This window comes from Mesoplodon densirostris, chromosome 16, assembly GCF_025265405.1.
Source record: "Mesoplodon densirostris isolate mMesDen1 chromosome 16, mMesDen1 primary haplotype, whole genome shotgun sequence".
NCBI classification, from domain to species: domain Eukaryota; kingdom Metazoa; phylum Chordata; class Mammalia; order Artiodactyla; family Ziphiidae; genus Mesoplodon; species Mesoplodon densirostris.
In genome coordinates, this window is record NC_082676.1 from 66871937 (window position 1) to 66889562 (window position 17626).

Consider the following 17626-nt stretch of genomic DNA (forward strand, 5'->3'; position numbering starts at 1 on the left):
TCCAGGCATTCTATGTCTTTAAGACATGCAAATTTAAAAAAAATTTTTTTCTACAAAAATGGTAGCTTTCTGAACACATTATTCTGCCCTTCCCTTTTTTCAGTTAATGGTCCCCCTGGTAGACCATTCCCAATTAGTACACAGAGCTTCCTGGTTTTCCTTTTACAGCCCACTGGATCAGTGTTTATAATATCACAGTGTTTGAATTTTGATCTGGGTACCCATGACTCTAATGCCCATACCCTCATGACCAATATCTGGGTGCATGCTGCACTCGAATGCAGCCTCAGGCTTCTGTGACCATATCTGCAGGGAAAATGCACAGCGGTGGCAGGACTGAGGCTCCCAGGAGGCTCAGCAAACCTAAGAAAGTCTGTGGGCAATGCCACCCTTTCGGTAGGATCAAATTTTTTGATCTCTGCAGGTTTGTTAGGTGAAAGAAGGCCTCTGGGTGCTTTTCAGTGTGCATTTCTCTAAGGAGGGAAACATTCATCTGCATATCCTTTCCAGTAATCTTCTCTGGTGGTTTGCTGTGGGAGAGTTGATATTTCTTATTTACTTGTAGGAACTCTTTATTATTAGTAATCTCATTAAGATCGGCCCTTTGTGATGTGAGTTGCAAGCGTCCTCCCATTTGAGGCTTGTTTTTTGAGTTTGGTTACGCAGTTTTGCTCGTAGCTGAATTTCTACCTTGCCTCTAGCCTACTGGGTCACATGTAGAAAAGCCTTCGCTTCCCCTAAACTGTGAAAAAGTTTCCCCATGTTCTCTTCCAGTCCCTCCATCGTTTCCTTTTCACGCTGAAATCCTTAATCTCTTGGAATTTACCCGGATGTCAAGGGTGAGTGAGTCCCACCCACTGACGTGAATCGCCACCTTCACTGTGTACGAAATATGTACAAGGAGCCTTTTCATTTTTCCATGAAAGTGTTTTTCACATACTCGTAGCGCCTTTGTGGTGTGACGCGCCGGGAGGCCGGCCGGGGAGTCCGGCGCCCGGCCCACGAGCAGGGACCGAAAGACACTCGCGTCCCAGGGTCCCCCCAGCGCATCCAGAAAGCATGTGGGGACACTCCGCGGACGCTTCGAAATCTCCTGCGCGTTCCAAGTCACGCCCCACCATTTCTCCCTCTGAACCAAGACCCCCGCGGCCCCCGGGGTCCCGCGCCACCCTTCGCCCCCATTCCTCCCTCCGTCCCACGTGTCCCGAGACCCTCCACTTCATCCCGCCCCGCCTCCCCCACCTGCGCACTGTCGCGGGCCCGAGTTCCCCACCAGTCCGGACCTCCCTCCGACCCATTTTCCCTGCGCGCCCTCTTGGTCCCCGCATCGCCCCCCGCCCCACGTCGCCCCCCGCCCCACGTCGCCCCCCGCCCCGCATCCTCCTTCAGATCGCCTTCCCCGCGCGCCCCACGAGCCCAGCTCAGTGCCGTGCGCCCGTCGCCCCTCTCCGGCCCAGCTCCCGGCGGGGCGGGGCCTCTCAGGCGGAAGTGCCCGGGGCGCCGGCGGCTGGGACCGGCCCGGACGATGGGAGCCCAGGGCAGAGGCGGCGGCTGGGGCCGCAGTGGCGGCGGTGGCTGCCCGAGCGGCGGCGGGGGTGGGCGGCCGGGTACGCGGGTCGGGTAGCGCCGGGCCGAGCGCGGAGCCATGCGCCGGGCTGGGACCGGGACCGGGGGCGCGGCGGTGGCGGTGCCGGTGGCTGTGCCGCTGCTGCTGCTGCTGCTGCTCGCTCGGTCCTCGCCTGCCGCCGCCGGCGACGGCAAAAAGAGCGGTGAGAGAGCGCGGACCCGCGGGCGCCATCCCGGGAGCTCGGGCTGGGGGACGGAGGGAGCATCGGGGGGAGCGGCCGGGATTGTGAGTCACCTGGGGGCACCTGTGCGCTCACCTGGCGCGGACGTAGGGCCCAGGTCCCTACCCTGTGTTGGGGGCGCAGGGCGGCCCCTTGCGGGGCACCGAGTGTGACAGCGGGCGATAGAAGGGACACCCGCGCCCCCTCCTCTGTCCCCGGGGCCGGGTTCGGCCAGACGGTCCCCTTGGAGCGAGTCCTCCCTTCCTTCCTGCTCCTCCTCCTCCCAACGGGTTCTGGTCGGGCACGAGCCTCGCACACCAGGACGTGGGGGTGAAGTGGCCCAGGGGGACTCTTCTGGGACTCCAAGAGCTGTGGGGGGGAGCTGCGAGCCCCTGGGAAGAAACGTTGGGCCGTGGGATTCCCGGGTCCCCATCTGGTCTGGGAGAGGGTCGGAGTTGGGAAAAAGTTGCTTAGATCCTAGAGTAGCAGCCTGGGTGGGTGTAATGCCTCCACCCGCCCAAGGTGACCACCACCCTACTGCGGTCACTTTCAACAGCTGGCCTTGCTTGTTGGAGGCTAGACTCCCAGTCGTCCTCAGGACCCTAGCAGGCCAGAGTGGTTCTGAGAAATGGGCACCTCTGTGTTGTCTGGGAACTTCCACTCCCTTTGACGAAGGCCCAAGGAGGTGGCTAGACCAGAAGGTGCTGTCCTTGGGGTTCTGCAGGATACCTGAGGATGCTGAGTAAATTGCCTGATTCCTGAGGCCTTGGGCTCTCTGGTGGCCAGGCTGGTGGGGCTGGGAGGGCCCAGATGCCCCACCGGGCAGTAGGCAGCTTACCAAGCACAGCCTGGGGCTGGCTCCCAGCCCATCCCCCCTTCTCTGAAATCTTGCTTCTCCAAGCTCCTGTTTCTTTGAGGGTTGTGCCTCTGGTTTCTGAGCTTGGCACAGCTTGAAATGAAAGGCAGTTTCCCCGAGATGGGCCCCTGATTAAATTGCTCTATCGGGTACCGATGAGAAAGTCATCCTTACTTTCTCCTTTACTCCTTTTCCGGGATCAGGGATCAGGGCTAGGTGAGGGGTCACTGGTGAAGAGTTTATGGAGATGGAAAACCTGGGGCAGCTGCTCACCTCCCAGGCCTGCTGAAGTGATCCTGGTTTCTGTGTGATCCTGGCTTCTGGGGTCTCTGGGTGGGCAGGGTCTCCGCACTGTGTACCTGTCCTGGTTTGGAGGATGTGGGACAGGGTGCCCTTTCTAGGGTTCCCAGGACAGGCTCAGGGACTTTCTTTCTCCTACCCCCAGCCCTGTGTCCTTGGAGGGGGTTGTGGGCAGAGCCGGTGTGCATGTGACTGGTGCTCCCTGATATCAGAAATGTGTCTTCCACATCTGGCTCAGATGGAGAGCTGCAGAGCTGGGGGTGGGGTGCTGGAGGGGCTGTGTGGCCTGGGAGTGGGGACCACTGGGTCTTAGGGTGACCTCTTTTATCTCTCATGCACCTGCTGAAACTTCACAGCCACCAGCTGGGTTGCAGGTGTCCAGGGCTGGCAGGGGCCAGAGGACCTGGCCACTCTCTGGTCAGGGGGCTGCACACTGCAGCAGGACCTCCCCTACCCGGCCCCATCTAGAAGCTGGGTGACTGGTGGGCTGGCTGACTGTTTCTCTAAGGCCCTGTGGTCCTGGGGTGGGGTGGGGGGAGGGTTGCTGCAGCCTCAGGAGAAAGTTTGTATTTGCTCAGTGACTGCTAGTCTCCTGGCACTCAGGCCACAGTTGGCAGTTGGGACTTGGTGGCCACTAGGCACCTGGAAAGCCTGGAGTGTGTCCTATGTGATGCCTACCCCTGCCCAGCCCCCCATACCGGGCTCCTCCGAGCAGAGCTCAGACTGGCTTTGCAAGTGGGCTGCTATCTTTTCTCAGGGTGTTTCCATGGCAGGGTCAGGAGGCTGGCAGGAAAGCCAGCTGCTCACCTGGTTCCCTTACCTGCTCACGTGGCCCACCTGGAAGGGCCCGGGCTTGCTGCTGGGGTAGTGTGAGTTGCCAGTTTCCCAGTGGGACAGGGGGAGGTACCCAGCTCAGAGGAGAGGGAGACCACACCCTGCTGTGTCCACAATGCATTTCTTCTTAAAGCACTTTAACATCCATTAACCATGGAGGGAGGGGCAGCCAAAGGGAGGTGCTGTCCGCCTCAGCCAACTCAGAGGAAGCTAGGACCCAGAGAGGGGAAGGGATGGTCAAGGTCACACCGAGAACAAGGCCTGAGCTGGCAGTGGGGCCAAGCTTCCTACCATGCAGCACAGGTGCCTTGTCAGCCACCCCTGGAACACAGAGAGCACCAGAGCATGCCTGTTCTGTGGGAGGCCCTAGAGGGAGGGTCTGAGTGGGCACCCTCACCCACTCATGGGGCAGGTGGTTACACCATGAGCCCCAGACACATGCTCCAGCGGAGGTTGTGCCAGTTAATGGACACTCCCAGGAGGGCCCTAATCCAGGGTGGGGCCACAGGCCTCTGTGCCCAGTCCCAGCAGACCTTCAGAGCTGGTCTGGGAAAGGCTGGCATGACAAAAGGGGGCTGCAAGTGCAAACTTTTGGAGTGTGTGGGGGAGGGCAGCTGGGGAGTCACGGAGGTGGGAGCCTGGGAGCCACTGCCAGTACTGGGGCGCAGGGGAGCCCCGGGCTGGGGCCACTCTGCAGGGGCTTGTGCCCACTGGAGCTGGGGGGTAGCCATTCCAGCCTAGGTCCCCTCCCCACAGGGTCTCTGCCTGCCTCCTGTCTGGGTGAGGAGGGATGACGGCTCTGGGGCAACTGTATCCCAAATCATGGCCTGAGCAGGCAGCCAGCCTCCAGACCTGGACTCCCTGGCCTGTCCAGTGGAACCAGGATCAAGGATGCTGGAGCTGGGGAAGCTCAGAGGAGGTGGGGGAGAGTGTCCTGGCGTCCAGTGCCCAGGGCAGTTGGGGGGGCTCCCGCCCTGACCACTTCCTGTGCCCTTCAGACTCCATCCCTCAGCCCTGGATGTGCCAGGGCTGCAGTGGAGGGAGGCGGGGGCGCGGGGCTGTGACCAGTGTGGAGAGGAGCTACCCTCTGAGTGGGGCTCTTCCTGCTTCTAAGGTCTGAGACCGTTGGGGTGATCGGTGTTGGGTGGCTGTGGGACTCATTGATAAGGGGTGGCTGGTGGCTGGTGGATGGGATGTGGAGAACTGGGGAAATTTGGCGGAGGAATGGCTGTGGGGGACTGAGCCTGTGAGCTAGAGATCGTTGGCAGGGCTGGAGGGGTTTAGAAAGATGGATGTGTGGACGTGAGTGGGAATGTGATGCCTGAGTGAAAACTTCTGAGCCCTGGGCCCTTGCCAAAGGCTGGGGGGAGCAGTGACCTTTCCGAGGTCAGAGTGGGCATGCCAGGCATCCCAGGGGCTCCTTGGCTTCCCTCGCCCCTTCTCTCCAGCCCAGGCCAGGCATGAGGGCCTCCATCTTCTCCCCAGGGGAGGGGGATCCTGGGCACCCTGGCCCGCTGACAGCGCCTTCTCTGCAGATGCCAGGCTGGTGTCGGAGCAGTTTTCGCAGGCCCCGCAGAAGCTGGCTTTCTACAGCTGGTATGGCAGTGCCAGGCTCTTCCACTTCCGGGTACCCCCAGACACAGTACTGCTGCGCTGGCTGCTGCAGGTGTCCAGGGGCAGTGGCCCCACTTGCACCAACATGGAGATCACCGTGTAGGTGCCCGCCCGCTGCCCCCGCCCCCGCCTGAGCCGCCTGGGCCTGACACCTGAGCCTGCCCTGCTCTCCCTGCCTCCAGGTACTTCCGCTACGGCGCCCCTCCCGTCATCAACCCACTGGGCACCAGCTTCCCTGACAACACCTCCGTTCAGCCCTCCTTCCTCCTCAAGATGCTGCACAGCAACGCCTCCATCAACATCTCCCACCCAGCACCTGGGGACTGGTTTGTGGCCGCCCACCTGCCTCCCTCATCCCATAAGATTGAGGTGAAGGTAAGGGGGCTCCCTCCAGGGACAGGGTGTGGGCAGGACCCCACAGTGCATGAATGGCCAGTCCCTATTTTTCATCTCCCCAGGGCAGACTTTGCTCAGGGCTCTGCTGCCCAGCCCTGCCCCTCCACCCTAGGGCTCTCTGGTTCAGCCCTGACACCCTCCCCCACAGGCTCTCTGGTCCAGCCCCGCCTCCCTCAACCCTAGGGCTCTCTGGTCCAGCCCTGCTGCCCCCTCCTGCTTCCCCTTCTCCCCTGTGCCTGCTCTCTCCTTAGGGCTTTGTTCCCACCTGTGCCTACATCTTCCAGCCTGACATGGTGGTCGTGCGAGTGGTCGAGGTCTCCATTCTGGAGCCTGACGTGCCCCTTCCACAGACCCTCCTCTCCTACCCCAGCTACCTCAAGTGAGTGGAGGTTTGGTGGAGTGGGTGGTACTGCTGTCCTCACTGCGGGTGAAAGAGCGGTGGGTCTGCGTCTCTGGGTCGTGCTAAGAAGTGGGGGCCAGGTGTCTCGCCCCCTTTGGCTACCACTCTGAGGGTGAAGTATACGGGGAGGTTGGTTGAAGCTGCAGAGAGCCCAAGTGAGGCCTTATCCCCTTGGCTGCAGAGTCTTCGTCCCCGAGTACACCCAGGAGCTGCGGCTGGAGCTGCAGGGCTGTGTGTCCAACGGGAGCCTGGGCTGCCCTGTGCGCCTCACCGTGGGCTCGGCCACCCTGCCTGGAAACTTCCAGAAGGTGCTCACTTGCAGCGGCCCCACCCAGGCCTGCCGCCTGCTGCTGCCCTCACCACCCTGGGACCGGTGGCTGCAAGTGACGGCCAAGAGCCTTGCTGGGCCCCGTGTGTCCGTGGCTTTCAGTGCTGTGGCTGCCCTCACAGGTGGGCTGAGCGGGGAGATGGCTCTGTCCCCTGCCTTCCGCCCTCAGGCCTTCCTCCAGCTGAGCCCCTTGTGGTCCTAACAGCATGCAGGCCGTGGAGTGTGAACTTCCAGCACCTTCTGCAGAGCAGCCCAAACCAGAGTAGCAATGCCTCCACCGGTCTGCTGCCCCCGACCCCCAGCTACCAGGACCTGGACCGGAGGGGCAGGGTGGGCGGCGGCCCCTTCTGCCTCAGGAGCTTCCCCGTCCTGCGGGAAGACGTGGACGTGGTATCTGTGCGCTTCCAGCCCCTGGACAGGGTCTCGGTGCTCGTGCAGTCGGACATGCCCTCGGTGATGCGGCTGAACCTCAACACGGGCATGGACAGCGGGGGCTCCCTCACCATCTCCATGCGGGTCAACAAGGTACCTTGGTCCAAGAGCCCCTAGAGGCCTGGCTCGGATCAGGGCTCAGGGCCCAGGACTCAGACCTGCCTGGGCGGAGTGATGCTGCTCAGGCCTCCCTGTGCCGACTTCGGCACGGAGACGGGATTGGGGTGGCCTTTCGGGCAACAAAGTGAGCTCGGCACGCATTGGGCCAGAACAGGCACCATCTGAGACACAGAAGGCCTGTTCTGCGGGGCAGCAGGTCCCCGTCGGCAGGCCCAGGGCTGCAGGTAGGGTCAGAAGCTGGGTGCCCCAGGCCTGGAGGGGAAGGGTCCTGGTACGCCCTGAGCCAGCGGGGGCCACAGAGAATAGCGCCCAGCACCAGGGGTGAACTTGAGGTGGAGGCCAGGGACTGACGCTGACTGGCCTCCTTTCCAGACCGTGGTTGCCGACACCTCAGTGGTAGCCTGTGTGACTGTTGCCTCTCCCTTGCTCAGCTTCAACGCTTCGCTCAGCTGCACCACAGGTATAGGGGGCATCTGGCCCAGGGACCAGCAGGCCCTCTGGCTCCCTATGACCGGGCCTTCCTCCTCCCCTGCAGCCTTCTTCGAGGGCCACCCCCTGTCTCTGAGTGCCTCTTCTCCCACGGCCAACCTCATCATCCCCTACCCAGAGACAGACAACTGGTACCTCTCCCTGCAGCTCATGTGCCCCGAGAGACCTGAGTAAGTAAACTTGAGGGCAGCCGGCCACATGGTTGCGCTCGGGACCATGGACAGGGCTGCCCGCATCCCAGTTTGGGGCTGACCCAACTTCCTGCACGCCGTGCAGGGTCAGTTGCCTCCTGGGAGTTCTAAAGGGTTCCCCACCTCCACCTGGCCACTCCTCCCGTGGCAGCTCTGAGAGTCCAGACACAAGCAGGGGGACTGGTCCAGGACACAGCCCCAGACAGGCTGGTACTCGGGCAGCAGGAGGAAGAGGGGCATCTTGGCCTCGCAGAGCTTGTGGCTGCTGTCCTCCAGGGCTCGGAGCTCGGGGGCCTCAACTCTGGGCTCATGTGTCCAAGACCCTGCTGGGAGCACTGGTGGGGGACTGACCGGCAGACCTCAGCAGCCAGCCTTCCTATGGCCCCTTCCTTGCAGGGAGTGTGAGCAGGCCTCGGTCCTCGTGGAGACCACCTTGTACTTGGTGCCCTGCTTGAACGACTGTGGACCCTACGGCCAGTGCCTCCTGCTGCGCAGACATGGCTACCTGTATGCGGGCTGCAGCTGCAAGGCAGGTGAGGGATGGTCCTGATGTCTCCCCCCACTCGTGCCCTTGGCCTCCCAGCCCTGTGCCTTCCTCTGGGAGCCCATCCCAGCTCTGCCCCCAAAGAGCAATGACAGATGCCGCCTTCCCACCCCTACCGTGCCCCCGTGCGGGCACAGAGAGGCACCCCCAGAGATGGTACTGCCTTCTGATCTTGGCCTCCCCTGCCCACACCTGCCCCCACCTACCCACACTGGCATCCACCTACCCACATGTGCCCCACGCCTACCCACACCTGTCCCGGCCTGCTCAGGGGTGAGGAAGGGGCTTCTCTGCAGGGCCCTGGGTGAGGGGCGGGCCCTGAGGTTCCAAAGCGCCCCCTGCCAAGTCTGCCCCACTTGCCCAGCTTCAGCCCCCTCTGCGTTGCCTTGGCCCACAGGCTGGCGTGGATGGAGCTGCACAGACAACAGCACAGCCCAGACGGCGGCCCAGCAGAAGGCGGCTGCCCTCTTGCTTACCCTGAGCAACCTCGTGTTCCTGGCCCCCATCGCCATCTCCGTGCACCGCTCCCTCCTGGTGGAGGCCTCTGTCTACGCCTACACCATGTTCTTCTCCACGGTAGGCCTGCTTGCTCCCCTGGGGGTGGTAGGGGGACCTGGGCTGCCGCTCACTGCCCGGCCCCACAGTTCTACCACGCCTGCGACCAGCCGGGTGAAGCGGTGCTGTGCATCCTCAACTATGACACGCTGCAGTACTGCGACTTCCTGGGCTCCGGAGTGTCCATCTGGGTTACCGTCCTCTGCATGGCCCGGCTGAAGGCCGCCCTGAAATATGTGAGTGATTTCCTGATACCCGGGGTCTGGGCTCTGGGGGCGCGGAGGCCCCTGTGCACAGCGTGTCGAGAGAGACACCAGAAAGGGGGTTTGGCCTCTGCCGTTCGAAACCTCTTGTACTGACCAGTCGCCTGCTGGTAGAGGCTGCCTCCAGTTGTGAAGGGACTGTGTCAGCTGCTCGGAGGATGCCAGGAGAGGAAGGTGGTGGGCAGGGTTGGGCGAGGCCCGTCTGTCTCCTAGGGCTCCATTCAGAGAGGAGGCCTGGAGCCCCAACCCTGGACCAGACCTCCCTGAGAAGCGCCCAGCTGTGCTCCTGGAGTCCCTGGTGCTGAGGACACTTCGGGGACTTTCCTGCTGCAGCTGGGCTTGCCTGATGGAGATGCGTGCCCTGGTGCCCTGCCTGCCCAAGTTTGTGCCCCAGAAATTCACCTGTGGGGAATTCCCTCTCAGTCCAGTGGTTAAGACTCTGTGCTTTCACTGCTGAGGGTAGCGTGGGTTCAATCCCTGGTCCGGGAACTAAGATCCTGCAAGCTGTGCAGCGTGGCCAAAACAAAACACATTAGAAATCTACCTGTGGATGGACCCTTGGGACTGATGGATCCCAGCAATGCAGGAGCTGGAGGAGGGGCATCTCCCTCCCAGCCAGCAGAGCAGGGCAGGGTGTGCCAGTTGCTCCAAGGGGACTGGCAGAGGTGCTGGGGGGCAGTAGGGACAGTGGGATGACCAGCAGGCCCAAACCACCTGCTCCTGCTGGCCCTTGTGCCATCAAAGGCAAACCAGGCCTAGGGCTCCTGTGACCCTGCCATCGTCCCTGTGCTTTGCCCAGGTTCTGTTTCTCCTGGGCGCTCTGGTGTTCGCCATGTCCTTGCAGCTGGACCGCAGGGCCGCCTGGAACACAATGGGGCCTTGCCTCTTTGCCATTGTGGTCATGGTCACCATGTGGGTAAGGAGCTAGAGCAGGCCTGGGGTCCTGCCCAGGCTCCCTCTCCTGGTAATTGGGGTAAAAGAGCATGGGTTCTCCATACACGCTCACTCTGGGAGGAGAGAGCATGGCCCCTCATTTTGGCCATGTTCTCAGTCCTGGGTCTGAGTCCTCCAGATCTGCTGAGGGCTGCCAGTGGCACCCACAGGGGCTCAGTGTGGCTTCATGCCCAGGGCCTGGGCCTGAGGAACCCATAGATCTTTGTGCCCTTGAACCCCTCCAAGCAGCCCACACTCCCAGACCTGGGCAGGCCCCTGGGAGCTGTGGCTGCAGCCCCTGTGCCAACACTCGTGTGCTGGTTTTCTCCAGGTGTACCGCTGCGGGCGCCGGCGCCACTGCTACCCCCACTCCTGGCAGCGCTGGGTCTTCTACCTCCTGCCCGGCATCTCCATGGCCGCTGTGGCCATCACCATCTACACTTCCATGATGACCAGCGACAACTATTACTATACCCACAGCATCTGGCACATGCTGCTGGCAGGGAGCGCAGCCTTCTTGCTGCCACCACGTGAACAGCACACCAAGCCCTGGGCCTGCTCCCAGAAGCTCACCTGCCACTATGAGATCTGCAAGAACCACCGGGACGAGCTGTACACAGTGACATGACACAGCCAGCTTGGGGACACCTGCAGCTTTGATGATCTCTCCAGCCAGGGGCAGGACCAAGGGAGAGGGACCCTGTCCAGATCCATTTCCAACTGAATAAAATTGCCCTGAGCACTCTTTTGCTTTCTCCTCCTGAGGAGAGGACCACACCCCCAACTCCCTTGTGCCCACTGGCTGCCAGCTGACTTGGTCACTCTGCAGGTCCCAGCGGGTATCTGCAGTGGCCCCTGGGGCCTGGGCCTGGCTGCCTGGAGACCACAGGTACCATGTGGGGTCAGGATCTGAGTTCTTCTGGCCTGGGGATGGTTGGAGGGAGATGTGGTGTAAGAGTCCCCCATTGCCCTATTCCTCTGTGAGGCTGTGTTATGAGAGACCCAGGTGGGCTGAGGAGGCCTGAGCCCACCTCCCACGGGCCCCTGCCCCGTAGGCTGGGAACTATGCCATCTCTGGCTCATTGACACCTTGTGGCTCTGAATGCCAGCCTGCCGTGGGCATGGGGATGCCCCCTGCTAATACCTTTGCCATGGGAAGGAGTGACCACATTTACCAGGGAGCTGATGGCACTGGGGTGTCCGTAAGGGCCAGCTGCCATGGGTAGCATGGGGGAGGCTGACTTCTGGCTGTCCAGCCCTCCCCCTTCACTCCCTTTGGCTCTCAGTTTTGGAGCTGCAGGCCCCTGAGATGAGCTTCCTGGGGAGGGGGCTGCCAAGCTGCTCTGGGAGTGCTGGGCCTGCAGGGCACACCTGGTCCCATCTTTGTGTCCCACTGACCCCTGGGTTCCTGGGCCCTGTCTAGGGAGCATCTCCTTGAGTTACTCCCAGGAGAGAAGGTGATGGCTGCCGCCCCGCACTGACCCAACCACATGTTTGGGGAGGGGCTCCTGGAGACCTGGCCCTGCCTTTCTCCTTCCTCTGTGGTGGAAGCACGGGTAAGGGCTGCTGACTGCCCCAGGAGCAGTGCCCTGCCCCTCCCTAAGGGGCTGCTGTCTGCGTAAGGGTGCTGGACAGGGCTGCTGAGCCCAGGATGGGGGGCACGCACTCTCATCTTTTGGCCCTGGCGTCTTCCCTTCTGAGTCCTGTGCAGGCTGCGGCCTCCCTGGAGGCTTCCTGCACCCCCAGTCACCCAGCACTTGGCCACTGGAGCATTCTCTAGGCTTGTAAAGCGGAAACATTTATATACAGGATTTTGGGGAGGAATTTTTTCAAGACATTTAAGACGTATGTAAGACGTATTTTTCTGTACCTCTGATTGCACTGTGATTGGTGAATTTAATATTCTACATGATGTTTCAAGGCAAAAGAGTTTTTACATTGTTTTCTGCGCTCCTTCCGGGAGGAGGGGAGGTGGGACTGAGAATGACAGGTCCCTGCTCCCGGGAAATGGGCCCACACTTGCAGACGGTGCCTGCAGCTGCCGCCGTTTCCGCAGCGAGTTTTCCACGGTCCCTAAAGACGGGAAAGGGGGCGGGACGAGGTGGGTGTAGACCAACCGGCTTTGCAGCCAGTCAGGGGCGGATGGAGGGCAAGGTGCCCCGGCACAACTTCCGGTTCCGCCGGGGAGCGGGACTCGGTTAGGTAGGTGCTGGGCCGGCTCTGGAGTCGGGGTATTGCGGTGGTTGGGCCGCCCGGGGTCACGCGGCTGGGGTCGGGGCCGCGCGGGGCCATAGGGCAGGGGTCGAGGCGGCACGTGAGGGTAGGAATGGGGCGGGGCGCCGGGGGCTGGAGTCGGGGGTGGGTGTCGGGGCCCGCGTCCTGCCGGGCGCGCGTGACGATGGCCCTTTCCTCCTGCCAGGCTCGCCGCGATGCCCCTGCACAAGGTCCCGGTCGGCCTGTGGAAGCAGCTCCGGCTGCGGGAGGGCATCTACTCCCGCCTGCCCCAGCACTACCTGCGTTCCCTGAAGGAGGCGCGGACGCCCACTCCCGTGCACTACAGGCCACACGGGGTCAAAATCAAGATCAACCCCAAGAACGGGCAGCGGGAGCGCGTGGAGGACGTGCCCATTCCCATTTACTATCCCCCGGAGTCCCAGCTGGGGCTCTGGGGCGGCGAGGGCTGGGTGCAGGGTCACAGATACGTCAACAACGACAAGGTGGGTGAGCAGGACGGGCTTGAGCGGTACTTCTTGGGCCTCGCTGCCTTGCTCCGGGCTCTGGAGGTACCTGGACAGTGAAAGGGACCCCCACCCCTCGGGGAGAGGGAGCTTATAGTCTGGTGGAGACACAGCTCCCTCTGAAGAGTGTCCTCAGGAGTAAAAAGTCACGGTTCTGGCAGCCAGATGAAGTGTATAGATGAGGAGCCCTGTGTGGGGAGAAGAGATGGAGAATGAGGTTTAAGGTCCCCTGTCAGCTTGACCGCCATACTTACCCTACTTCTCGTGACACCTACAGGGCTGGCATTTGGGAAGGCTGAGAGGCTCACCTGGGAGCAGGTCTCCTGAGTCTGCCCCCTGAGCTGTGTTGCCTCTGGTGGGGAGCCTGGGGGGAGGAGGGGGCTTATGTCTTTGAGGCCTCCTAGGCTAGCGTCTCCCTTTGCCTTTGGGCCCTTCGTCCCTGGTTTGGGATGTGATGACCTGTGAACCGTGGAGTTATGGCTGTGTGTGCGGTGTGTCTGGAATAAACACCAGCAACTTGGGCAAAGTCTGGGGAGAAGCTGACCTCTGGGTGGGCAGCTGGGTCCCCAGGTGGGGACTGGTTCATGCAGCTGCACATGCCCAGTCTCCCCACTCCAGTGTGTGGGGAGAAGCAGCAGCGCTCACCAAGTTTCTTGCCCCCTCAGCTCTCCAAGAGGGTGAAGAAGGTGTGGAAGCCACAGCTGTTCCAGCGTGAGCTTTACAGTGAGATCCTGGATACCAGGTTCACCGTGACTGTGACCATGCGCACCCTGGACCTCATCGACGAGGCCTACGGGTTTGACTTCTACATTCTCAAGGCAAGCAGATCTGCACCACACTGAGGTTCTTTGTGAGATATAAACGGGACCATGTCCCTTTCTGGGCAGCCCCAGTGGGAGCCATCACTGTGGACGGCCATCTTGCCCATGTGGCCGAGGGAGCACAGCTACCTCCTTCTCTGCTCTTAGACCTTCCTCGCTTCTGGTCTGGGTGCTGGGGCTGCCCACCTGGCCTAAAGTGCTCCACCAGGCTGGCCTGGGGGCTGCCAGCTGCTGGGGAGGAAGCTGGAAGGGCCGGCTGGTGGGGTGGGCAGGACCCTGCCCGCAGCACCTGGCCCTATGCAGAGCCTTCTGCCAGACCCCGAAGGAGGACCTGTGCTCCAAGTTTGGGATGGACCTGAAGCGAGGAATGCTGCTGCGGCTCGCCCGACAGGACCCCGAGCTGCACCCAGATGACCCCGACAGGAGGGCGGCCATCTACGACAAGTACAAGGTCAGGGCTCCAGCCTTTACTTACTGCTCCTCGTGGGCCCCCTGGCCGGCTGCCCGACCCTGACCTCACCCGCGAGCCCGTCTCTGTCTGCCCAGGCGTTTGTCATCCCAGAGGCAGAAGCCGAGTGGGTTGGCCTGACACTGGACGAGGCCGTGGAGAAGCAGAGGCTCCTGGAAGAGAAGGTGAGCGTGTGTGAGCACCAGCTGCCCTGCCCTCTCAGGAGTGGGCACAGCTGCCAAGCAGCAGCCCCTGGGGTGCATTGACAGGGGCACTGGGTGGGCTTGGGGAGGCACTGCTGCCCAGCGGGAGCCGTGGGCTGTGGTCTCCGCGTGGCCCACTCCCTCCCCTCCAGGTCCTGACCCTCTTCTGCCCCCCCTGGCTGGTTTCGTGGATGGGAAGGTGGATAAGACCTGGATGCTTGGCACCATCGATTTCTGTGGCCACCTAGCATTCCCCAGGGTCTGCCCAGTACTGCACTGAGGCCTTTTGTGTCTGTCCTCCAGAGGACTCTGGAGCGTGTGATAGCTGCCAGGACAGGGGGCCCGTCACAGCTGCTGCCCCTTCTCTCTGCCCAGAGTCTCTGCAGCCAAGGCCCCTGTGGCTCCTCTCCCACGAACAGAGCACTGTCCTCTGGGCTGGGGGCTAGCGGATGGCAAGTAGCCTTGCTTGACCCCGTGACCAAGCCGGAGGGGCCTGGTCCTCTCATGCTCAATTCCTCTCGGTGTTTGGTCAGGAGCTGGATCCCCACCCTCCCCAGAGCGCCTCACCGTGACCTGCCTTGTCTCTCTAGGACCCCGTTCCTCTGTTCAAGGTCTACGTGGAGGAGCTGATCGAGCAGCTTCAGCAGCAAGCGCTGTCTGAGCCGGCAGTGGTGCAGAAGAGAGCCAGCAGGACGTAGCCGCACTGGGACCTGGGCCTGACAGCCAGGCTCAGCACCCCGCCCCCTTTGGCACCATGGACAGAGCCTGGGGTGGTGGTGAGGGCCCCCGTGGTTGTGTGTGCTGGCCGTGCAGCTCCCGGGTGGGGTGGGCTTTGTGGAGGCCCCAGGAGGTCTCTTGTCCCAGGATCCCCAGAGGCCTGGGGCCCTCTCGCTGCCTCTGTCCCCCGCTCCCCACAGTGGAGGCCCTGCCAAGGCATGTCACCACCCTCGGGGGACAGTGTGAGTAAAGTCTGAGCCGGGCTGTGTGTGTGCTGCTTTGCTTAGAGGATCAGTCTCACCCTGTGCCTCAGAGACCCGGGACGCAGCTGAGGTGGGTGGTGGTCCCTAGGTGTGCAAGGTTTTGGTGCTTTTCTCTTCTGTGGGAGAACCCAGCATTGTGGGAGGCATCCTAGGATAGAGTAGGACTGTGCTCGCTCCTGCTCATTGCACACTGCCTGGAATGTTCTCCAGAGCAGAGGCCTGGTGCTATGCTCTGGCTCTGAGAGTGGCTGTATGGTGTCTGCACCAGCACTGCCTGTGGGGTGGCGAGCACCCCCCCAGCTCTGGGAGGTGCAGGGGCCCCAGAGGGTGCTGCTGGTGCCAGTGTCTCGCAGGGAAAGCCTTGAGTTTGGAGCTTCTGTTAGCACCTCCCTGTCACGGTCCAAAAGGAGGCAGAGGCCACATGGCCTGCGGGGCCTGTGACACACATGTTCCTCTGCAGCTGACCCAGACCTGAACCTGGGTGGGGATGTGGCCCCCAGTGGGAGACTGGACCAGGCACCTGAGGCCTTTCCTGCTCTGAGATTGGGGGGTGGCATGACCCTCTTCGCTGACCCTACCTGGAAGTCCTGAGCACCGAGACCCATTTGGGTCTCTCTGGGAGGACACAGGTGGGTTCCCCTGACCTGGTCCTGGCAACTGACTGAGGGGCACGAGGCTCCCCTGAGGGAGCCATGGAAGTGATGCCACCTGGGCTGTGTTTATGGGGTGGGAGGCCATAGGGAGCATGCAGCTGGCCAGTGGGCACGGCTGCAAGAGAGCCCTGGAGGGTTCCATGGCTTGCAAGGAGGTCATCCAGGATTGGGGGCTGCCTTGGGGTCAGAGCCCTGGCGGGGGATGCCCCAGAGGTCACCAGTCCCAGTCTCCTCCGGGGACACCTTGAGACCCCACGTGTCCTCATCCCTATTCTGTGACCGTTTTAATTTTTTAAGAATTTTACCAAAAGCTGATGATGCCCAGCTCATGCCTGGCCCGGCTCTGTGGGCTGGCAACGCCCAGCCCAGTTGTCTGAACCACACAGACTGCTGGTGCTCTGGGTGGGCCAGTCTCCCCAGCTTCCACCTCCTGGTTCCCTCCCACGTTCAGGATCCCCTTTCTGTGCCCTGCCACCCCTTCCCCCCGCCACCCCCCCAGTCTGTTGCCTGGGTACCCCTGCGATGGGCACCCAGAACAGCCCCAGTTCACTGATATTGACTCAGGTACCCCTCCCTTGCCTGCTCCTTCCCGCCCCAACTAAGACCACAGGCCGAGGGGGTGCCTGTGGCATTCCTGGAGCCTCGAGGGACCTGAGGGACCTGGCGCTGGCATAGGGCTTGTGGCCTGAGCAGGGTGGGGGCTGGGCCAGGTGTGAGCAGTCCAGGGGAGGGGAGAGGTGGATGGAGGGTGGAATTGGCCTCCCTGTCAGCACTGGTGGGCCCAGGCTGGGCTTTTGCTGGCCCCTGGGAGGAGCTTGGCATGCCCTTAGCAGGTCACTTGCCCCTCGCATAGCCTGAGGCTGGACTGAGGTGGGGGTCTGAGTGTGGTCCTGGCCCCAGAACTAAAACATGAGCATTTTTCTGGTGGTGCAGCATCAGTTCCATCAAATTCTCACAGAAATCCTTGACTCAGGAAAGGTTCAGAAGCCCTCACTGAGTGACAGACTTACTCCCCAGCCCCAAGAAAACAATAACCCAGACCTTCCGGTTTCCTCTGGGAGGTGGGAGTGGGGAGAGGACACAAGGGCTGCACTCACCCACAGGCACGGAGCCAGGAGCTGAGCTGCCCATCAGCCACGCGTCCCTGCCCTCCACGTATCCCACCCTCCCGGCCCTGGTCAGGCGGAGGCCCCTGAGCTGCCTTCATTTCCGTCAGTCACACCTCTGCACAGTCTCAACCACAGTCTCTTTGTTGCTCTGTCAGAGCTCCGGTTCTGCCCTGGCTGAGGCCCTGCAGCGCATCAGGACCCTGGGTTGGTGCAGGGCAGGGGGTTGTGCTGATCAAGGTCGAACCTGTGGAAGCATGAGCTGCCCTGCACTGACCCGTGGCTGCAAACAGGCCATGCCCCTGTCTCTGCACCAGCTGGGTCGACCCTCCTATGTGTTTCTATGACAACAGCTCAACCAGTCAGTTTCCATGCTGGGCTGTGGACAGGAGGGTGAAGCATCACTATGGCTATGGACTGGGGAGGGGCCCTCGGGACCAGCACTGGAGGCCCTGACAGTAGCATGGCCATCAACACCATGATGTCTCAAGGCCCTGTTGTGTCCACTGCCTGATTCCACTGTCCCTGTGTCCCAGGGCAGGCAAAAGGACCAACCCTACCTAGAGAGGGGACAACCTAGGCTGAGAGGGGCAGGGCTCAATCCAGGGCTCTGTGCTTGACCCCTCACTATCAGG

At 62.0% G+C, this 17626-nt stretch overlaps 2 protein-coding genes across 8 annotated transcripts; both read left to right on the forward strand.

Moving 5' to 3' along the window:
- Positions 1-1527: 1527 nt before the first annotated feature.
- PGAP6 (post-GPI attachment to proteins 6) lies at positions 1528-11879 on the forward strand. 6 transcript variants are annotated; one of them, XM_060078808.1, is made up of 13 exons: positions 1528-1769; positions 5313-5490; positions 5574-5766; positions 6039-6166; positions 6369-6637; positions 6721-7040; positions 7440-7527; positions 7603-7726; positions 8144-8280; positions 8689-8867; positions 8936-9082; positions 9909-10025; positions 10374-11879. In XM_060078808.1, exons 1-13 carry the CDS (start codon positions 1646-1648, stop codon positions 10668-10670), a joined length of 2301 nt encoding a protein of 766 aa, XP_059934791.1. In that variant the 5' UTR covers positions 1528-1645; the 3' UTR covers positions 10671-11879. The 6 variants fall into 6 exon arrangements, with proteins under 6 accessions (XP_059934791.1, XP_059934792.1, XP_059934794.1 ...); XM_060078809.1 differs by having other exon boundaries at positions 6072-6166; XM_060078811.1 differs by having other exon boundaries at positions 5313-5373.
- Positions 11880-12191: 312 nt separating this feature from the next.
- Positions 12192-15237, forward strand: MRPL28 (mitochondrial ribosomal protein L28). Of its 2 annotated transcripts, none has more exons than XM_060078116.1 (6): positions 12192-12244; positions 12462-12759; positions 13446-13598; positions 13918-14052; positions 14148-14234; positions 14843-15237. In XM_060078116.1, the coding sequence occupies exons 2-6, from the start codon at positions 12472-12474 to the stop codon at positions 14948-14950; spliced, it is 771 nt and encodes a 256-aa protein (XP_059934099.1). In that variant the 5' UTR covers positions 12192-12244; positions 12462-12471; the 3' UTR covers positions 14951-15237. The 2 variants fall into 2 exon arrangements, with proteins under 2 accessions (XP_059934099.1, XP_059934100.1); XM_060078117.1 differs by lacking the exon at positions 12192-12244 and adding an exon at positions 12266-12362.
- Positions 15238-17626: the final 2389 nt, after the last annotated feature.